The sequence below is a fragment of the Drosophila miranda genome, chromosome 3, assembly GCF_003369915.1.
Source record: "Drosophila miranda strain MSH22 chromosome 3, D.miranda_PacBio2.1, whole genome shotgun sequence".
Classification (NCBI taxonomy): domain Eukaryota; kingdom Metazoa; phylum Arthropoda; class Insecta; order Diptera; family Drosophilidae; genus Drosophila; species Drosophila miranda.
This window is the reverse complement of record NC_046676.1, coordinates 24,383,170-24,402,876: the sequence shown is the minus strand read 5'-3', so window position 1 is coordinate 24,402,876 and position 19,707 is coordinate 24,383,170. Positions and strand designations below refer to the sequence as shown.

General features: G+C 51.0%; 1 protein-coding gene across 1 annotated transcript; it reads left to right on the top strand.

The window, feature by feature from the left end:
- The first annotated feature begins 4,205 nt into the window (after positions 1–4,205).
- Positions 4,206–4,878, top strand: LOC117188493 (general odorant-binding protein 56a-like). The gene is made up of 2 exons (XM_033392442.1): positions 4,206–4,296; positions 4,362–4,878. Exons 1-2 carry the CDS (start codon positions 4,222–4,224, stop codon positions 4,782–4,784), a joined length of 498 nt encoding a protein of 165 aa, XP_033248333.1. The 5' UTR covers positions 4,206–4,221; the 3' UTR covers positions 4,785–4,878.
- Positions 4,879–19,707: the final 14,829 nt, after the last annotated feature.

The window sequence follows — 19,707 nt, the reverse complement described above, 5'->3', positions numbered from 1 at the left end:
TAAGCCGCTGCCTTTCTTCCTGGCTTCCTGTTTGCTCAACGTGGCGTATGCTTGATGTTCGCTTAGGTTTAATTAGCTCTCATCGGGCGGCAGGCGGCGGGCGGCGGTCGGGAAGGTCCTGCCACTGATCATTTCAACATGAAACATTTTCCATTTGTCCGTAATCAAATGCAGCCAGCAGGACCTCGAGTCCTGTGCACTCTGCTCACTCCAGGTATGTGTTTTTTTTTTGGGACAGGGATAGGGATAGGGATTGGGGATTGGGGATTTTAAAATTGAATTCCTTGCCTCAATGGAGCGCAAATACAAAAGGCAAAAGTTGCCTAGCTGCCGCACAATAAACTAAAAGACAAATACACAAATACAGCCAGACTCCCGAGAAGTACAGTCCCCTGCAAACACACAGAAGTAGGCACAGGAAAAGCGACTGCCGGGGCGACTGTTGACGGCGCGCCAGTGTAAATAGCACGGCGGAATACAATACGGGAAGCAAATGGAGTACGGGGAGGAGCTGCTGGCAGCAGAAGACGGTGGCAGGCGCTGTACAGCTGGGGCTGGGGCTGGGGCTGGGGCTGGAGAGCACAGCTCCTCAAGGAACTGCTGCACGACGAAGGACAAGGAAGACCACTGCAGCAAACATACACAAAAACACAATTTCCATTCCTCAAATACGGAATACGGAATACAGAAAAGAAAAGAAAAGAAAAGAAAACCGAGAATAAAACGTTGCGACTGCCAGCGACAGCAACCAAGTAGAGGGGGGACCACGAGAGCCTGGGAGCCCGGGAGCCCGGGAGGAACGGCAGGGGGGGCGGTGCAGGGTCCCTGTTGTCCTGGGGCATGATTTTTGCAGACATGTTGCTTAAAACTTAATTTAGAGCGCCGCTTGCACTGGCCTCCCAAAAAAGCGAACTAGGGAAAACCGAAATGAGATCAGGCGGGGAAAACGGGGCGAAACGGGGGGCGAAACGGGGGGCAAACGGAAAAGGCGGAAAAGCATGCGGTAGCATAGAAAATTCGCATTCGCCAGCGGCGGTCGTTTCAACTAATTCTCGTATATAATTTCGTGGCCCAGACAACAGTTGCCTCAATGGACCATCAGGCGGGGGAAGGAGGGGGGTTGGAGTTGGAGCAGCAGCCTGCGTTGCGGCTGGAGCTCCAGTTTCTTGTGCCTACGAGTAGTTGTCAGTGCAGCATCATGTCAGTGTCATTATCAAACAATTCGCTTGCTGCAAAGTCAGCCAAAGAATGCCACAGAGAGAGGGACAGCGAGAGAGGGACAGCGAGAGAGGGGCAGGGGGGGGGGGGGGGAGAGACAAACTGGAGTCATGTCTCACATGCGGCTCATGGGGTAAGTTGTCGGTGTCCCTTCTTTCAGGCAGCCAAACAATGCGTGCCACAACTTCATTCTCTGTCTCTCCCGCTCTCCTCTCCGCTCGTCTCCGCTCGTCTCCGCTCCCGGCTGTCACATGTCCTGCCGTCGAGTCCTGTCACGACATTCTCTCAAATTGAAAAAATTCCCATTTTAATACAATTATTTGTAGGCTAAAAAGAAAACGAAAAACGACGCCGAGTCTGGAAATGGAAATGGAAATGGCAAACAAATATGGCCGAAACGGAGGACGTGTGATCGGGCACAGAACCAGTGACTGGGAAGCAGTGACAGATATTCAAAGGACAAACCACGATTGATTGCGGGATAAGGCAGGGATTAATGGTGGAACCACCGAGCAGATTCTCACATCAAATATTCGTGTCCTAAGAAGTCTTTTAAATACTGTAAGTATTACAATTTATTCTCTGGGTTGGGCCAAGAACCCAGCGGACGGTCTAGTGAGCCCGCTTAAACCAGATTTGCGATAGACGTGCCACCCAATCTCCCAGCCTCTTGGATCCAGGCCCTGCTCTGCGGTCTGCCCTCCTCGAATATCGGCCACACACAAAGTGACTCTTCACTGCTGTGTGCTCAGGTACTGGAGCTCTGGAGTAACTGGAGCAAGGTCTAAGCTGCCGCTGACCCGGGAGGGGCACCGCACCGCACCGCACCGTCACCGGCGTTTGCCGAGCGGCTGTGGCACGTTCCGTTTGTGCCGCCTAACATTTATTTACTTGGCTGACTGAAATGTCATATTTGCTTTTGGCCACGTTTACTTCATTCTGATTTCAGCTGTGTGTGTGTGTGTGTGGTGGATTTGCATGCTGAAGGGTATGGATAAAAATTAGACCTCAGAGAGAGAGAGAGATAGAGGGGGGAGGGGGGGAGGTGCTGCGAGAAGCATCTCAACTATTTACTTATTTATTTCTTATTCGATGCAATTTCGCCTGAGAATTTACCCGAGTTTCCCCCCGCATTCTCCTACATTCATGCCCCCCCCTCTGCCCCCGCCACATTTCCTCAGCTTGCCTCCTCTTCATTCGTGCTTTCTTTCCAATTTGAAATGTGCTCCGCCGGGCACTGACGTGGAATAATGCCGGTATGCAGAGGAGATTCCCTTACACTCAACCATCCAGCCATCCATCCATCCGTCGAGATATCCCTCTAAGCATTCGGTCCTGCATCTAACCATCCATCTATTCAGTCGTGTCCCTGCCCCGTCCCTGTCCCTGTCCCTGTCTTGGCTTTTGCTTTTGTTTTGCGGCATGCGATTTGTAGATTTTTCCAACATCCCGAAACCCTTTGCCAGAGAGATGCCTGATGCCAGATGCCAGATGCCAGACGACTGGTCAACAATGTGCCAGTGCATAAGTTGGCATTATGCAACAAATATGCAACAGAGCTGTGGGTCACACACTCCCCCTCCGGAGTGCCCCAGCGGCATGGTCGGGAGGAAAAGAATTGAGGAGCTTCGGGTTGGCAGGCGATTTGCATAGACAAACAGTCCGTGCATCTTAAAGATACACAGATACATGCTGCCCATCCTTGCAATCAGTGAGAGCTGCCCCGCCGCCCCCCCCCCCCCTTGCCGCCTGGAGCTGGCTGCTAATTAAGTGTGTGAATTCCTTTGGGAAGAGGGGCGGAGACGGGGACGGGAACGGGGGCAGGGGCTCTTCTACTGCTCTTCTAATGAACCAACTAATTGCAACTAACGGCAACTGCAAAAGTAATCAAAGTGGCAGCCTCTGAGCCCACTGACTCCCTGCCCCCCTGGCCCCCCTGCCCCCAAAAGAGTCGGCCAAAATGGCAATAATAACGAAAACTTTGTTCAAGAATTTTCAGAATGTTGCACAAATATGCGCAGAATGCAGGAAAATATGCTTGGACCAAAGCAAACATGATTGGGTCCCTGGCGGGGAGCGGGGAGTGGGGAGCGGGGAGCGGGGAGTGCAGGGGCAGACTGAAGTGGCAGACACTGAAGTGCTGCCTCTGTTGCTGTTGGCTTATATCAATAATTGCCAAAAGCAAATTGGAAAAGTTATGCGCCTGCAGTTAATGCGACCAGCGGAAATAGTCGCAGCCAAAAATGGCGCAACAGCCGAACGGAAGTGCCCACAAGTACACACACACACACACACACACACACACACACACATACTCATGCATGTATATCCAAAGTTGTTGACTGTACTTTGGTTATTAGTATTCCCGTTTCGGGGGGTTCGATGGCAGATGCCCGTCCTCCATTCGAAGATCTACGAGTGCGTGCACACGCACCAAATACCTTATAAAGAAACATATAGGAATGCATTACACTCCGAGGAAAACTCTGCACTGTTCGGGTTTGAATTAAATCTAAAACTATCCAGGATAAATGTATGATATTCGATTTGTAGGACAGACACATCTCTGTGCCGCAAGAGTATCCCCAATTTCGGACTTCGTTTGCCCCAAACTTTCGGCCCGATCTTCTTCTTGTTTTGTTTCAACATTTTGTTGAAAACTTGCCCAAGTTTTTTCTTCGTTTTGGCAGAGAACTTGCCGCTGCCACTGGCAGTCGGGGATTTGTTGAAGGACTCTCAAGTAACTCTCGTACTTTCGGCATCGATTCCATTTCGAGTTGGAGCTGGAGTTGGAGTTGGAGTTGGAGTTCTGTTTGGTTTGATTTGATTTGGTTTGTTACTTTTGCATTATTAAAACTGCGCCGTTGGCCGCACAAAAGGCCTCCCGGAATGGGCCTCGGCTCGGCTCATTGAATTGATATTTGCCATTAAAATGTCTGACTGACTAATGACCGAGTGGTGGGTGGGTGGTTGCGTATATAAGCAGAGAATGGGGCCCCAGAAATGGAACTACAATCCAACATGAATCGTGCTTCGGTGGTGCTGCTGCTGATGGCCTGTCTGACGGTCCTGGCCGAGGTGAGTGCTGGAAAGAAGGACTTCCCCTAGAGGAGGCTACTCACTGCTCACTGGTCCTTCTGCAGGGCCGCTATGCCAAGGTGAACCTCAATCTGGGCCTGACAGTGGCCGATGAGGCACCGCGTCCCCTCAGCGAGGCCATGGTCCGCCTGTGTGGCGAGCAGACGGACATTTCCCTCCAGCGGCACGACCTCTCGCATCCCTCGGTGCCCGTCCAGTGCTTCACCCACTGCCTCTACGAGCAGATGGCCCTCCTGCACGACGGCGTCTTCGTGGAGCGCGACCTGATCGGCCTCCTGTCGGACGCCAGCGATCCGGCCGCCTGGCCGGAGCGCCAGTGCCACGCGATCCGTGGCTCCAACAAATGCGAGACGGCCTTCAGGATCCATCAGTGCCGGCAGCAGCTCAAGGAGCAGCACGATCCCGAGGCCACCAAGGAGGCGGACACCACCAGCACTCCCTCGCAGGCAGATGAATTCTTGCCCTAGGCTTTTACTTTCTTTTCTTTTCGTTTTTGGTGTTGGAATTTAGGGTTTCTTCTACGTTATTAAATCCTTGCTTGGTTCTTGGGGAAAGGCATCTGATTTGTCAATGAAACCGTTGCTTTGACTATGAGAGCCCAAAGGGGTGTTCCTTGATGCCTTGGGGGGCTCAGTCGGTCCCACAAGAGATTTAATTGGACCGAAGTCCAGGGAATACAGTATATTTAGCAACAGATTTCCATGCGATGAGTATCTGGGCCAGGTCTATCGCTGCTCTACCCTAATCTCTGCCTGGAAAACCCTCGAATCCAAGGCAGAGCTCGGACCAGCTCTCATATCCGTGGGATATCCATATGCTCGAGTCCCGGCCCTCGACTTGCCCTCGACTGCGACCATTAGTGCGGGCTCGATACTCAATTGCGGGACTTCTGCGGAGCCCTTGTGGTTCCTTCGCTTTTCCATGGAAATTTAGCCACTTGTCTCTGGCTCTGGCTCTGTCTCTGTCTCTGTCGCCTGGCATTGTTAACTACAGGGGGGGTATGGGGGTAGGGGGGTAGGGGAGGGCACACGGATTGTGTAAATGACGCTAATGCAAAGATCGAAGTTGGAGCCACCCCTCGACATGCCGTGCCGTGGCACTTGTCTGCGATTTCAAGTGCGTTTTGCTCGGCAATTATTTTTTGCTCAATGCCCGACCCCCACTTGACTTTAAATTGTCGCCAGCTGCGGCTCTGACCACCTGGATTCTCGACTTCCTTTGTCATTTGTTCTCTGTCGCTGCCCCTGTCCCTGCCCCTGCCACCGCCCCTGCCACCGCACTTGGCTGCGTTTTAATTTGTTGAGGAAAAGTGGCTAATTTGAAATTCTTTTGAGCCAAGTGCGCACATTTTTGAATGTCAACTGGGGATGTCCTTTTGTCCTTCCGTCGGTCGTCTTCCCGATTGCATCCCCCCACCCCACCCCACCCCACCCATTATGGGCGGTGGCCTCCTGCCTGGGCTTTGTCTTTGTGTCACGCGGCATGAAATTGAATTTTCACTCTGGGGCAACGAGAGAGGGAGGGGCCAGCCAGCCAGCCAGCCAGCCAGCCAATTGGTGGGTCAACCGTCAGCGCCGTGGCCCCCTTAAGCCTTCAATTATGTCCAGAGGGTGCTGTGGTGCCGCGGGGGCCGGGGGGGGGGCGACACATACAGCGTAATTTGAAATGAATGAAAATTTCTTCGGCTCGGTTTTGTCTTTTCAGTCACTTTTTCAGCTGTTGATGTGGCTCCTGTTATTCCTGTTCCTGTGGTTGTTGTTTTTCTGCACTTGAATTTCAATTTACATAAGTCTCTGTCTTGCACTGTCTCTCCCCCCCCCCCCCTCCTCCCCCCTCACTATCCCTATCTCTTGGCAAGTCTCGCCTTTGTTAAGCTTTCATCTTAACTTTTTTCTGTGTCTGCAGCCGCCTCCGGGCTCAGGGGGCCGAAAGGGGTCGGTGGGGACGCTCAAGAGGTTGTTTTTGTGGTTAAATGCAAATTTTATTGAATTCAACTCTTTTGTGTCTGTCTGGGTGAGCGTTAAAGAGGAAATTGCATAATTATGCCGCCTAATCTTCAGGCAAAGTCGCAAATGTGCAACGCCAGAGGCGGCAAGGGGGCTGGAGAGGGGCACATTGCTGGATAAGCAGGTGCATCCTCTGCATCTAGCTCCTCTGGCTCATCCCTGATGTCTACGGCCGTCTCCTGGGGCCCACAGAATCAGGTCTGAGCCTTAACGAAGAGGAAGAGGCATATCGCAAAAAGGGATGTCGATCGGGGGCTTCGATTAGTCCCTCCCTCGAAGGCTGGCCCAAGGACTCGGTCCGATCTGTCAGCCCATCTTGTAAATTGCATTCATTCGCCTCATCAGACCCATTCCGGCGGATAATAAAAACTGATGGCGAGAGACGGAAAGGTAGAGGAAGAGGGAGAGTGGGGGGTAGTAGGGGGAAGCACCCTATGCGGGGATCCGGGGATGCGACAGTCGAAAAATACATTTGTAACAATATTTCAATCATTAATAAATCAATTAAAATAAATTGGAATTTTGTGCGCTGAACGTTGAACGCAATGATATTTTTTTCGCTTGCCGAAAAAACAATACCCCACCCCCCCTACCCCCCTCCCCCCCCCCGCAGAGTGTGTTTCTTGTTGTGCCCTGTGATGGATTCGGTTCCATGCCATTTAATGCAATTACGGAAGAGCTTACTGAGCCCCTCCCACCACCGCCACCGCCGATGAACCGATAAATCAGATATGGGGGGGAAAAAGGCATTTTTGATGGCAACAGCCACCCAGACATTTTAAAGTGACTGACACTGGTCCACGGTCCACGGTGCACGGTGCACGGTCCACGGTGCATGCTCCATGCGGAGGGCTTCAATAATTCATTTGATTTACGGCAAAAGCCTGACTTTCACGGGGGGGGGGAGGCAGGCGTGGAGGAGCTGATATTAAAATGCATTTATTTGAAATTATGTTTTATCTGCCAGACGACAGACAGTCCCCGAAATGGAGCGGATTCCATGCCGAACATGGCACTATGATGGCACTATGCACTCGGACCCGGACACGGACACGGACACGGACCCGGACACGGAACTACTCTCAGCGCCTTACAACTGGGGAGACATGTCAAAACTTGCGCGACGTCTGTCGATTTGTTAAGTAGAGGGAGACGTCCATGGGTGGCGACAGGCGACAGGCATCAGGCCCCCCTTCGGAGAGGCAGCGAAAGAATGAGCCAAAGAGGCGAAGCTAAGACGAAGGCAAACAGACAGGCGACAAATCCATGAGAGCGGGCCTGAGCGAGACATGAGCGTTAAGAGCATTAGACTAAACTTTGCCCTCGACGTTGATGTCGTGCGAGTGCGAGTGCGAGTGCGAGTAATAGAAGATCCCCCCACCCTGCCCCGAAAATATGTCCGTCCTGGGAGGCTAGCAGGTGCCCGCAAACGGCAGTGTCTACTCACAGTTGGCAGTCACTGTTGCGGACTGAAAAGTGATGCGCTTTCAGGGGCCATAATATACGAAATGGATTCGGCAGGGGTTTGGGCTTAAGTTTAATACAAATATCACTCAACAGAACACCCATAGATAGATAGATCTCTGGATAGATGTTCTTGAAACCTAAGGGACTTCCAGTCAAGACAATTACAGTGTCAAAAGGCTTGGTAGGAGTTAGGGACAGCCCCACCCTAAGGCAATCTGTGATAATCCATAAACCATAGTTTCCATATCCCCCCCCCCCCCCCCCCCCCCCCCCCCTTGGCCAGAGAGTTTGAGCCACATTTGATATTTGTAATATGCTTCTCCCTTTTCCCATATTATAAACATATTTTTTCGTGCATTTTCCGTATGGTCTGAAAAGTTTTCCTTTTGCCTTCCGCCCTCCACCGCCCTCCACCGCCTGCCGGCTGCCGGCAGCTGTTGCTGGCCAAGCACTGGAAATGGGAAAAAATTACTTGAGCTTTGGGCCGGATTCTGTTGTCCGCTCTGAGGCGTTGAGAGGAAACCACGAATGCCAGAGCCCAAAGATCGATAGGCAGCCTCCACAAAAAAAATAAAATGTGTAAATAAAGTGGGGGGGGGGGGGGGGGGGGGGGGGGGGGGGCTGCGGCAGGGGCTGGGGGCCGACCACAAAATCTCATCACGTTGAGCAAATAAGGGCCCGTCCCGCCCCGTCTCGGCCGCATGCCAGGCCGGCGTTCAAGTGTAGATTAAAAAATGGCCGCAAATAAGTTTCGGGGCCCACGATTTAAACTTGAAAATCGATTACGCAGCTGTGATCTGCCACGCCCCCCTCCCTGTGTGTGTGTGTGTGTGTGTGTGTGTGCGTTTGTTTTGCCAAATCACGTATTGGCAATTGCTTACACGCTGATTGAGTCCGGTCCGGCACCTAATTAGGCCCTGCCCCTGCCGCACTCGCTTTCTGCCGTTTCATGGCAGTCAAATCAACGGAGCTGCAGCTGCCCCCCACCCACGACTGAGAGGCACAGGCAGTTCCAGTTCCAGCTCCAGTCTCAGCTCCTGTTCCGGCTGCGGAGACAACAGCCAGGCAGGCGACAACAGCAGGAATTTCTTCATTTACAGGGAGACGTTTTGCGGTGAAACTTGCTGACATGGCAGCAGCAGGAGGAGAAATGGGTAGGGGGTAGGGGGGAAGGGGCTGGGGGGATTACTGGGGGGGGGGGGGGCTTGACGGCTTGTTGCGGTTGTGGTCGCGCTGTCGGGTGCTAGATTTTTGCCAGCTGCTGTTGTGCCCTTCGAGTGGCATGCAAAAATAATTGCAGACATTTGTGGCCCCGCTGAATGTCTACCTCTAGCTCTACCTCTTTCCCTGCCCCTGCCCCTGCCCCTCCTGCCCCTGCCCCTGCTCATTGTATTAATTAAGAAATTTAGTTGGTCGGCGACTGGCAGATTTGAGGTCTATTAAAATGTGAGAGCGGCCACCAACGGCCCCATTTGGAAGCCGGGAACGTGCTGCTGCTCCAGACGGGACAGCGCTGGAATGTGGCAGCCAGAATGCTCCCTGGATGCCCTCCATCTTCCCTGGAATCGTCGTCGTCGTCATCATCCGCTGGGTGCATTCCTAGTTCTTTTGGGGTCTGTCTGGTGTCTGCTCCTGCTTCTGCTCCTGCTCCTGCAGCTCTTTTTGCTCCTCGCTGGTGGTTAATGAGTTATGTCAAAGGAAAACAATGTTTGTTACTTCATTTATATGCCATTATTATTGCTGTTGTGGTTGTCCCGTTTTCTCCGTTTCCTCCTTTGCCCCATTCTCTGCCCCTGCCCCTGCCCCATCCTCTGGTTTGCTCCTTCTGTTGTCTATCCTCTGGCCCCGGCCAGAGTATCTTAGTTTTTCTTTCAGCTTCAGCTCTATTATGCTGCTTGTTATTTGCTCTCTCCCCCTCTGCGGCCCCTCTGCGGCTCCCTCTGCAGCCCCCTCCTCGTCGTTGTTTATGGCAAAAGTTTTTCTCCATTTTGCTTTTTATTTTCTTGTAGTTTTGTTGCTCTGTGGTCGTCGCATTGTGCCATGATTATGATTGTATTTCGTCATGTCACTATTATTTGCTATTTTTCGCTTCAACTTTAGCCCCTCCAGCGTTTCCATTTCTCTTGGTTTTCTCCCGGCTTCTCCTTTCTTTTCCTCTCCTCTCCGCAAATCCGTTTAAAGTTGGATTCAATGTTTGTTTGTCGGTTGTCGGTTGTCGGTTGTCGCCTGTCGGTTCCTTCTTTTAGTTGGGCTTTGGCAAGTGTTTCAAATTTAATTACCATGATTTGTTCCACTTTGGAGGGGAGTACGCATACGACGTGTATGCCGCTGGCCAAGTGCCGACAATTGTAATTAAAACTTAATTAATTGCATAAATATTTGCATTTGCTAATGGGTTTAATGAATTGTTATTGTTGCCCGCCGCCTGACCCCCGACCAGCCCGACAGGGGAATTCGGCTGGAAAATTATGCGAAGCTTTGAGGCTGCGCCTAATTGGCTTTAATGCACCGCAAAGACGAGTCGCCGAGGTGTGTGGTCCGAGGTCAGAGGTCATTCATCTGAACGAAGCCATAATTAGTGGCCAGAGTGGCGGCCCTTAAATGGAAAATCAATCGAAAAAATAGACAATTTTCAATTTATTTATGGAGGTGTTTCTTTTTTCTCCGAGTGTACGCACAGATCGAGTATCTATTGGGGAGTATCTATTGGGGAGAACCAGGAATCAGGTTTAAATTAATTGAGCCACAATCGTGACTTCTTCTCCGACAACACAAATATTGATTCCATCTGCCATCTGCGTGGCACAAAACTAAGCAAATTGCACAATAAACAACTGGGGACAGACGAGAAGGATGGACAGAGAGAGGGGGGTACAGCGGGGAGACAGACACCTGGCCTTCAGACACCCCTCACGACTCTCCGACAGAGCGCTCCTTTAATTGTGATAAAGCCATCTCTGGCAGGGGGGTGGAGGCTGTGGCAAGTGCGACATGTTGTGCACAACAAATAATAAAAGCAACGGCAACGGCAACAGCAATCAGAAGCAGTTAATAGAGGAAAGCGTAGTTTATCAACTTAACATGCGGTGGAGGGGGGGCGGTGGGGCGGTGGGGCCGGGTCTGTGGACCTGTAACGAGTTGTAAATGTGTGCGTCTGCGTATGCATATCTGTGCCCTGCTCTGCTCTGCTCTGCTGTGTGCGTGCGTGCGCTCAATGATTAATTGCAATAAAACACTCATGATCCAGCCGGAGCCGAAGCCGAAGTCGAAGTCGGAGCCGGAGAAGCGGGCAAACCCCACGAATATGATAAATGGCATTTTGTATTGCCCAGAGACGTCCTAGACACACACACACACACACACACACAGACAGAGGCTCTTCGGCTTGTTGGCACTTGGATCCCCGCATAACCGCGAGCATCTTTGCCTCCTGCTTTTTTTTTGGGGGGGGAAGGGGGGGGGGGTTCTCTCTCTATCTCTGCCCAAAATTTATGCTACTCTTTTGTCTGCCTCCCTGGTAGATCTTTCCGGAGGTGGGTTTTGGGTTTTGGGTTTTGGGCTGCTTTCCTTACAATGGAAACACGTACATTTCTCAGGCGTACGTGATGTCGAGTATTCATCAAGCATATTCGTTTGTTTGCTGCACACTCACACACTCACACACTCACACACACACACACTCACACTCATATATAATGAAAACATTGTCCTGGCAGTTCATAGACGATGAAGGAAGAAGCGTCTCCCCCCCGGAGCGCACGGAGTGGATGTTTGTTGTTGATTATTATTTCCGGTCTGTGCGTTGCCCTCTTCAACTTTTCGCCAAAAAAAAGAGCAGCAGCATAGAAGATACACGACGGAAGAAGTAGCACTTGAGAGGCAGGCGCCTCCCCCCGCCCTCCGCCCCCGCCCCCGCTTTTGGAGCCGCTTGTAAATTAAAGTTCTCGGAAGAGCAGCAACAGCGAAGTATCGGATCGAATCGAATCTGATTTGTTTGTAGCTTTTAATTAACGTTAAGTATGCAAATTTGCGCTCGGGGGGAGGGCAGGGCAGGGCAGGGCAGGCAAACAGATTCCCCAGGCGCAAGATTCCTGGGAGACCGGAGGACTCCAAAGAGGCCTCCCCCCCCTCGCAAGCCCTTACAGTGCGCTGTTGTGGGGTGGCAAAAACTGTTATATTATAAACTTTACCGTAAGCTGGGTGTCGTGTCCGGTTTATAGCAAGAATCAAGAGCTTTTCGAAAGCTCTCTTAATGGGGGCTGCCTCTCTTTAGCTCTCTCTCTCTCTCTCTCTTTCGCTGGCTGTCTCTGCGCTCTTTGGCCGATTCTCTTGAGGTGCCGTCGTCGTCGTTTCCACTGGGCTTCTGTCGTCATCGTCCATTCATTTCACTGAAAAATATGCCGGCAATAAGCAAATCAATTCTGCAATTTACTCCACAATACTATTTCAATTACAAGCAGCAAAGGAGCGAAAGAGAGAGCGAGTGAGAGAGAGAGGGTCTCCATTCGGGAAAGAGAACTCGCTTGGAAGAGAGCGAAAGAGCGAGGCCTACAGCCTCCATTTTGCTCCATGGCGGAGACCATGTTGAGCGGCCGCCATGTTGGCCAATCGGCTCCCGGAGTAGCAGGCGCTCAGAGGCGCCCAGCAGCATCGATGACGTTTTCCAAAAGCCAAAAAACTTAACCCAGTTTGCAGAGCAAATCGTCATAGACGGGGAAACCGATGCAGACAGAGATGGAGAGACACACAGAGCGAGCGAGAGAGGGAGAGAGGGAGTGCGAGTGCAGGCATTTGCATTTAATGCAATTTCAAAGCACCCCTCCCTGTCTCTGTCTCTCTCTCCCTCTTTGTGTCTCTCCCTGTGTCATTAGCATGCATGTCTGTGAGCCACATAATTCCAGAAAAGTGTCCAGCTAATGTGTCCTTAATAGCGACATCATCCGCTTCTCATGTGTGCGCTCACACACTGTCCGTCCCCCCCGTGCCGCAAATGGAATTAAGTCCAGCAAAAGCGAGCGGAAGCAGAAGAAATTAACGCTCAGGGACTTCCCAGGGTCCATTACAATGTGTCCGCGCCTCCTCCCCGCCTACTTTTGAAGCGACCACTTTTTCCCGTATGCAAATTTCGGCCACATTACGAGGGGGGGGGGCTTCCCCATAAATCTTTGGCCAAGCATTAGCTGATGCATGCACCCAAATGTCCAGCGGATGGGGGATCCCAAGAGAGATGGTGGGGGGGGAGAGGAGGCGGGAGACACCGCAAGTGACTTTAGTGAAATTTACAAGCTGTCAATAATTTATAGCAAGGCAAAAACTTTACGGCCAAAGTGCCGTAAATTGGCAGCAAGGAGTTATTGTTGTGTGGCAGCCACTGCTGTGGGGGCGGCATCAATTTCGCCTACATAAATATTCATAGGCGCCACTTTGTCAGGAGGGGCAGAGGCAGGGGCAGGGGCAGGGGCAGGGGCCCCCCTTGCGTGTGTTAATTTGACGCTTCCGGGATTTATTCAATTTTCGCCAAAGAAATATACAAATCTTTCGAGAGGAGACAATCGAGATGGTTTCTATATGGCAACACATATGTTTACACGCATATATTAATGTGTGTGTGTGTTTGAGTGTGTCTGTGGCCAATTTATTAAAATTAATTAGCTGCTGTTGCTGCTGCCACAGCCACTGCCACTGCCGCTCCTTTGGCCCGTGCATGTGTGCGGTTTCCCACAGCCGCGAGCGAGTAAACTGCAAGCCAAGCCAAGCCGAGGGGGGGAGGGGATTGGGGGCTTGGTTAGGGAAATTAATTAGATGCCGAATTATGACCAAATTCAAATATTTGATTATGAACGCAGAAAGGAGCCGCACTCAGAAAGGTATTCGATAATATATGAATATTTTTCTGAAACGAATACCTATGTACATACATATGTATGTATGTATGTGCATATGTAAATGATTAAATAAACAGCTTTGTAAGCCCCCAAAAAAGTCAAAAATCGAACTCAATTTAGGGTGAAACTAAGCCAGGAATAGAGCCTGCCGGAGTGTTTGCATATCGATAAGGGGGGAGAGGGGGGGGAGAGAGAGGGAGGCTATACATCCGGCTATCCTGTCCTTGCCTCCACTCGGCATTTGTTTAAGTAATTTGCCCAAAAATGTTGCACAAAATGCTCGGCAGCAAATCAAACAAACAAAATTCAGGGGCGGCTTCAGGAGGGCTATCCGAGGGGACAGCAAAAGGAGGTGCCATCAGCAAGTGATGTAAAAGAAAGGCCATCAGGCAGGGTGGCAGGGTGGCGGGGTGCCATCAGGGTAGTCCCCTGTCAAGGGTGTCTCCTGTCTCCTGTCTCCTGTCTCTGCTGTGTAGTGCATGCATCGTCCGGCTTGGTGTCCAGCCCAGCCCGTAACAAGGACAAACAAGAACAGCACAAAGCTCTCTCCTGGCTGCTGCTGGTTGCTGCCGATGCTGCCCCATTAGCTGCCGATGTTGCTGCCGTTCTTGGTCCTGCTTCATTGCCCTTATTGGCTGTTCAAAATAATTACAATAGTTTGGCCTCCGACAAGAGCTTAAAACTAAAAAATAAAAATTAAATTCATGTTCTGGGGGAAATATGTTCGTGTTGCTGTTGTTTCTGTTGCCTTTATGGGGTCGAGCGAGGACATTGCTGCTGCTGTTAGTTTTGATGTTATTTTTGCTCCTGCTGGAACTTTTACTGTCTTTCCCCCGACGGTTCTCGACTTTCATCTGTGTGCAGGTATTTTCTTAAATTTTTCTTCGCTTAAAGAAGGCACCTTTTGGTGCACCTTTTTGATTCCCTATTTTCTAGCTCTTCTGTGGCTCTCTTTAGCTAATACTTAAATGCCTTTTGGTAGGGAGGGGGGGACCAGTGGAAATACTTCATCGAGAGCCAGTGCCCGACAACTGTCCAGCCAGCACTCAGGTGTCCCTCTCCCTGGGAGATGAGACGCATTGCTATAATTACAAAAGTTTTTTAATAAATACACAACAAGCGACCGGCAGTCGAAAAGAAAAATCAACACGGGGCGGGGGCTAGGAATCAGTGGAAAAGTTCCCAGAAGCTCTTGCCCCTCTCCGAGTCTCCGAGTTTTCCCAGTCTCCGAGTTTTCCCAGTTATTTCTGTTTGTGTTGTGTCATCGACAGCGACAACAATGCCAAGAAGGAGCTGCGTTGTCATTTTGATTTGAGCCAAGGACTGGGATTGGAATTGGAATTGGAGATGGAAGATGGTGGAGGTGGGAGGAGGGAGTAGCACAGTACATTGTGGAGTCTGGAGTGTGGATGGTAGGGTGTCCCCCCCCTCTGCTGTGGAGTTCAACTGCCAGACATTGGCTGGACATTTCCGGTAATAAACAATTTCAGCGACAGGCCATTGTCAATATGGCCCGATCAACTCGAGGCTTTTGTCCCTTATCCACTTTGGCTGATGAGTCCTTCAGTGGCGGTTCTCTCTCTCGCTCATCCGCTGCTCCTTTCTCTTGTGGTCTCGTTAATAAGAAGAAGTGCCCCTTGGAATGGTGCAGCTGCCACTGCCACTGCCACTGCCACTGCCACTGCATTTGCATGCTAAATGGATGGGCGTGTCCCCTATCCCCAATCCTTGTCCGTGTCCGTGTCCGCGTCCGTGTCTGGGGCACTCCTCGTTTGTTTTTCGCCATTTGTCAAATGTCAGTGCTCATGAGCTGTTATTATTATTAGCTCTCTTCTCCCTCTCTCACCCTCTCCCTCTCTCTCTTGCTCTCTGTTTCTCTTGCAGTCGACCAACATAATTGCGTTTTGAGAAATGTGCATCATTTTTTATGCAGCACTTTGCATTTTCTATTACTTCATTAGAAGCAGCCAAACGAATTGCAGTTGCAGTCCCACTCTCTCCCACTCCCTCTCCCTCTCCCTCTCTCTTCCACCTTCTTTCCAGGGCGATCGGAGTTGATTCCCAAGCGGAAAGTCACTGGGCTCCCAGCCCTGGCCCGCATAAGTAGGCAATGATTAATGTCCACAGTGGGCGCGGGGGGTGCGGGGGGGTGCGGGGGGTGCGCACTTGTGTGCCTTGCAATTGAAACTCGTCATTTGCCGGTTAATTTCAAGCGTAAACAAAATCAACAAAAAAACAGGAAAAAAAAAACAGAAAGAGTTGGAAAAAAATAACGTGGCCAAAAGGCAACAAAGTTTCATCGCGTTGGTTTTAAATTTTTCATAATTCATGAGCCCCCCTTCTGCCCCTCTCTGATGCTGCTTCTGTTTCTGACGTTTGTTTGTGGCACCCACAACCACACACACACACACACAAACACACACACACACACACACACATACACACAAACACGCCAAGAACTATGCTCAAAGGAAAAAAAATAAAAAATTAGGTAGAAAAAGAGAAATCACCGCTTTTGCTCTACGTTTCTAATGCCGCAAAGAGTTTATAGTTTAGACTCCCCCCCCCCCCCCCCCCATCTGCCCCTCCCCCACTCTGCTTTGGCCTGCTGCAGACGGCTGTAGCTGGGTGCCTCTACAACGTGCAGATCATATATATAAAACACTTTTCAAAATCAGAAATAAATCTTTTTTTTCTTTAGTTTTTTTTTATACCAATTATAATCCCTAAAAACCTATTTCTTACGCAGAAAAACTGATTCAAATCTGAAACTCTTTTTATCAGCATGAAACGCACCTTCTGGGGGCATGGCTGTGTCTGTGTGTGTGTGTGTGTGTGTGTGTGTGTGTGTGTTCGTAGGCGTTAAAGTTCTCGGCGCTGCAGCACCGAAAGTTGAGCAAAAACTTTTGTTTTATGGTCTTTTATATGCGCTGTCAAAACTCCACCACATAGGCGAGTCCGCGGGAGCGAGAGGGAGCGAACGAGTGGGGGAGCGAGACAGAATTTAGCTAAAAACATTGCCACATACCCGTGCACTTGTCGAGATAAATAGTCGAACACGAGCGTCCAAATAGTCGCCAATGTTGTGGCTCCAAGCTAACCCCCTGCCCCCCCCACGGTTCGTTTTGAGCGAAAGTTTTGCCACCAAAGTTATGAGTTATGTGTGAAAGTGCCAACTTTACACGCTGTCACACAATTTGCGCCATTTCTTTCTGCAATTCGGGGGGGGGGGGGGGGGGGGACCCCTCCCCGCGCCCCCACGACTGCGGCAGAGACACAAAAGTGTGCACTCGCAGAGGGGGGCACCGCGACTCTTAAACTGGACTTGAAGTGTTTTTTCTTAAAGCCACACGGAGCGGTTTTTGGCTGGGTTTTCCCTTTGACTGGCTCTGGTCTCCCCAGTTGGGTGGGGGAGGGGGTCTGGGGCCTGTCTGGTCTCTGCTGCTGGAAAACTAATTGACAGGCAAAAAAACTGAAAGCAAGCTTTCGATTTTTAAGACCCTCAAACAGGGGCGTACATTGATAGCGCACAAAAGCAGCTGCAACAGCGGCACATCTGCAACAACAGCCACAGCAGGAATAACAAAACAACAACTTGTGTGCCTGACCAACAGCGCTGACATGCCGTTAAGTACTTAACACTGAACGCAAACAGAAACAGAAACGGCCACGGACACTGCCACTGCCACGGCCACGGCCACGGCAACATCAAGAGAATTTTATGCAAAGGCAAACAGGAGCGGAAAATCGAAGGGGGCCCACACATACATACACCCTCGAATATAACATAAAGGAAATGCAAGGCATAGAGCGAAAGGTTAGGCGAAGCTTGGGATACCCTGCTCTAGGTTTAGGGAGGAAAAACCCCGGAGAACTGGGCCCAAGGAAGGACTAGCATCCACCCAAAGACGATTTCATGGTGAAAGGAAAGAACCCCCAGAGCCACACAATTTCGCATCGAACAGGGTATCAGTCCAGGCGATAACTGCCCGGCCCTCCCCCCCCTCTTTGGCAGTGCTCTCTGCTGGCTGTTGCCACGCTGTTGGCGTTTTTAATACCGCACGCTTTGTCGTGTTTGACATTTTAATCGCCTTAAATTTTATGTTGAGGTGCGCACCCCCCCGACACCCCCCGCCCCGCTCTCCGCTCTCCACTCTCCGCTCTTCGGAGCCACAAACAGATAACGATTCCCGGCTCGAGGAGCTCGTGGGGCAACTTTGCCTGTGCAACGGTCCACAAGTAAAATTTCCGTTCGAATTACTTTCTAATTCTATAATGAATTGTTTTTTTTTCGGTCGGTGGAGGGGGCACTACGTTGAGCGGCATCAAAAGTTGCGTATACGCCATGCATCACCGCCACGGTCGGCAGTGGGGTGGGGCAGGTGGCAGATGGCAGCGATGCAAAGTTTTATAAGCGTCTCCTATAATTTTGCTGCTTTGTTTTCGGCTTTTTCTGGCCCCGCTCGTCCTGGGCCACTTATTTATGATAGCCTCCCGGAGTCGAGTCCAGTAAAGTCCGGTCCAGCGCTTTGTCGCAGTCTCTATCTGTGTTTGCCCCTCCCTCTGTGTGTGTGTGTGTGTGTGTGTGTGTGTGTGTGTGTGTATTTGTAGTTTGCCCCAAGCCAGCAAGTTTGTTTAAGCAGCTGTGGTCCAGCTGTCGAAATCCCTTGCATAAATTGCCGGATTAGTATTGTTAACCGAAAGTTTTGTTTTGCATTTTAAAAAGGTGGCCCTGGCATATGGCCATGGCCGAAATGAAGTTGCCACAGCCACCCGACCCTCTGCCTCTTCGACATGGAATCTGTTTGGGGCATGGCATGGCTGATTAGGAAAAGGGCGAGGGGAGGGGAGGGGTGGGGCAGCCTCTGCTCCTCTGCAATTTGTTTATTCCGCCTCGGGACCAGGGAGAAGGTTCTCTGTCAGCGTTCGATATGCCAAAAGTATATTAAATAAACCCCATAGATCTCTCCCTCCCCCTCTCTCCCCCTTTGTCGGGATACGTGTGCTCGTTTTATAACTTTCTGATTGCTGCTGCTGCCTGACGGGCGGAGCGAAAAACAGCTTGCGGCAATTATGGCGAATGCGAGAACTATTTGCACATCTCTACAGGGAGTTGGAGCTGCAGCCCCCCCCTCTCCCGCTCTCCCGCTCTCTCTTTGTGCAGGTGTGTGGCAACAATGAGGCGGCGGAAGTACTTAAGCGCAGCGCAGAGCACTTCCTGTTTTTGTTTTGCCAATAGGAGGAATACAAGAAGCGACGAAGCACCTTCGACTATGTTGTCGAGTTGAATTCGCAATGCTTCAACCTGTCCGCACACCCCTTGCACAGCGGCAAAGCGGCACAGCGGCACAGTGGGGGCATATGCGGCAGTGCCGCATCGAGGAAGGAGGCAAGTAGGGCTGTGGCAGGTCTGTGGAGGGATATAGAAGGTATCTCCTAGTCGACTACCCTCAGCCCGTGTGCTCAGCTCCTTGTTTTTCAGTCTCTCTTTTCGTATTTCTTTATGCAAGCCCCTTGTGCCCGACTCTCTCTGCCTCCCCCCACCCATCTTGAGCTGTCTCTTCCTCTCAGAGCTCATTGATGCCTGATGCGAACGACTTTAATGTGCATTGTCGGCATGTTGTTTGGTTTTGGGTGGCGTTGAAAGTGGACTATCGCCTGAGCCCGAGTCCCGGATCCTGATTTCAGAGCCCCGCACGAGCCCAGGCCGAGGCCGGACAGTCCGTCGGACAGACTTTCGGATGAGCCGAAACCGGAGTTGCTGCTGAAGCTAAAGCTGGAGCTGGAGCTGGAGCTGGAGCTGCTCCTTGTTGGCAACCAGCAAACATACAAAGCATTTTAATTTCTTTTATCCTTCATTACAGCTGCTTCCTTTTGGCTATTTCATTGCGTTCCGCCTGGCTTCCTCCCAAAGTCCTTGGAGTCCTGGGAGTCCTGCGAGTCCTTGGAGTCCCTGTCGCTGTCGCCGCTGCTGCTGTGTCAGATTACATACACTCCATTAACATTTTATGCGCTTGTATTATCGCAATTAA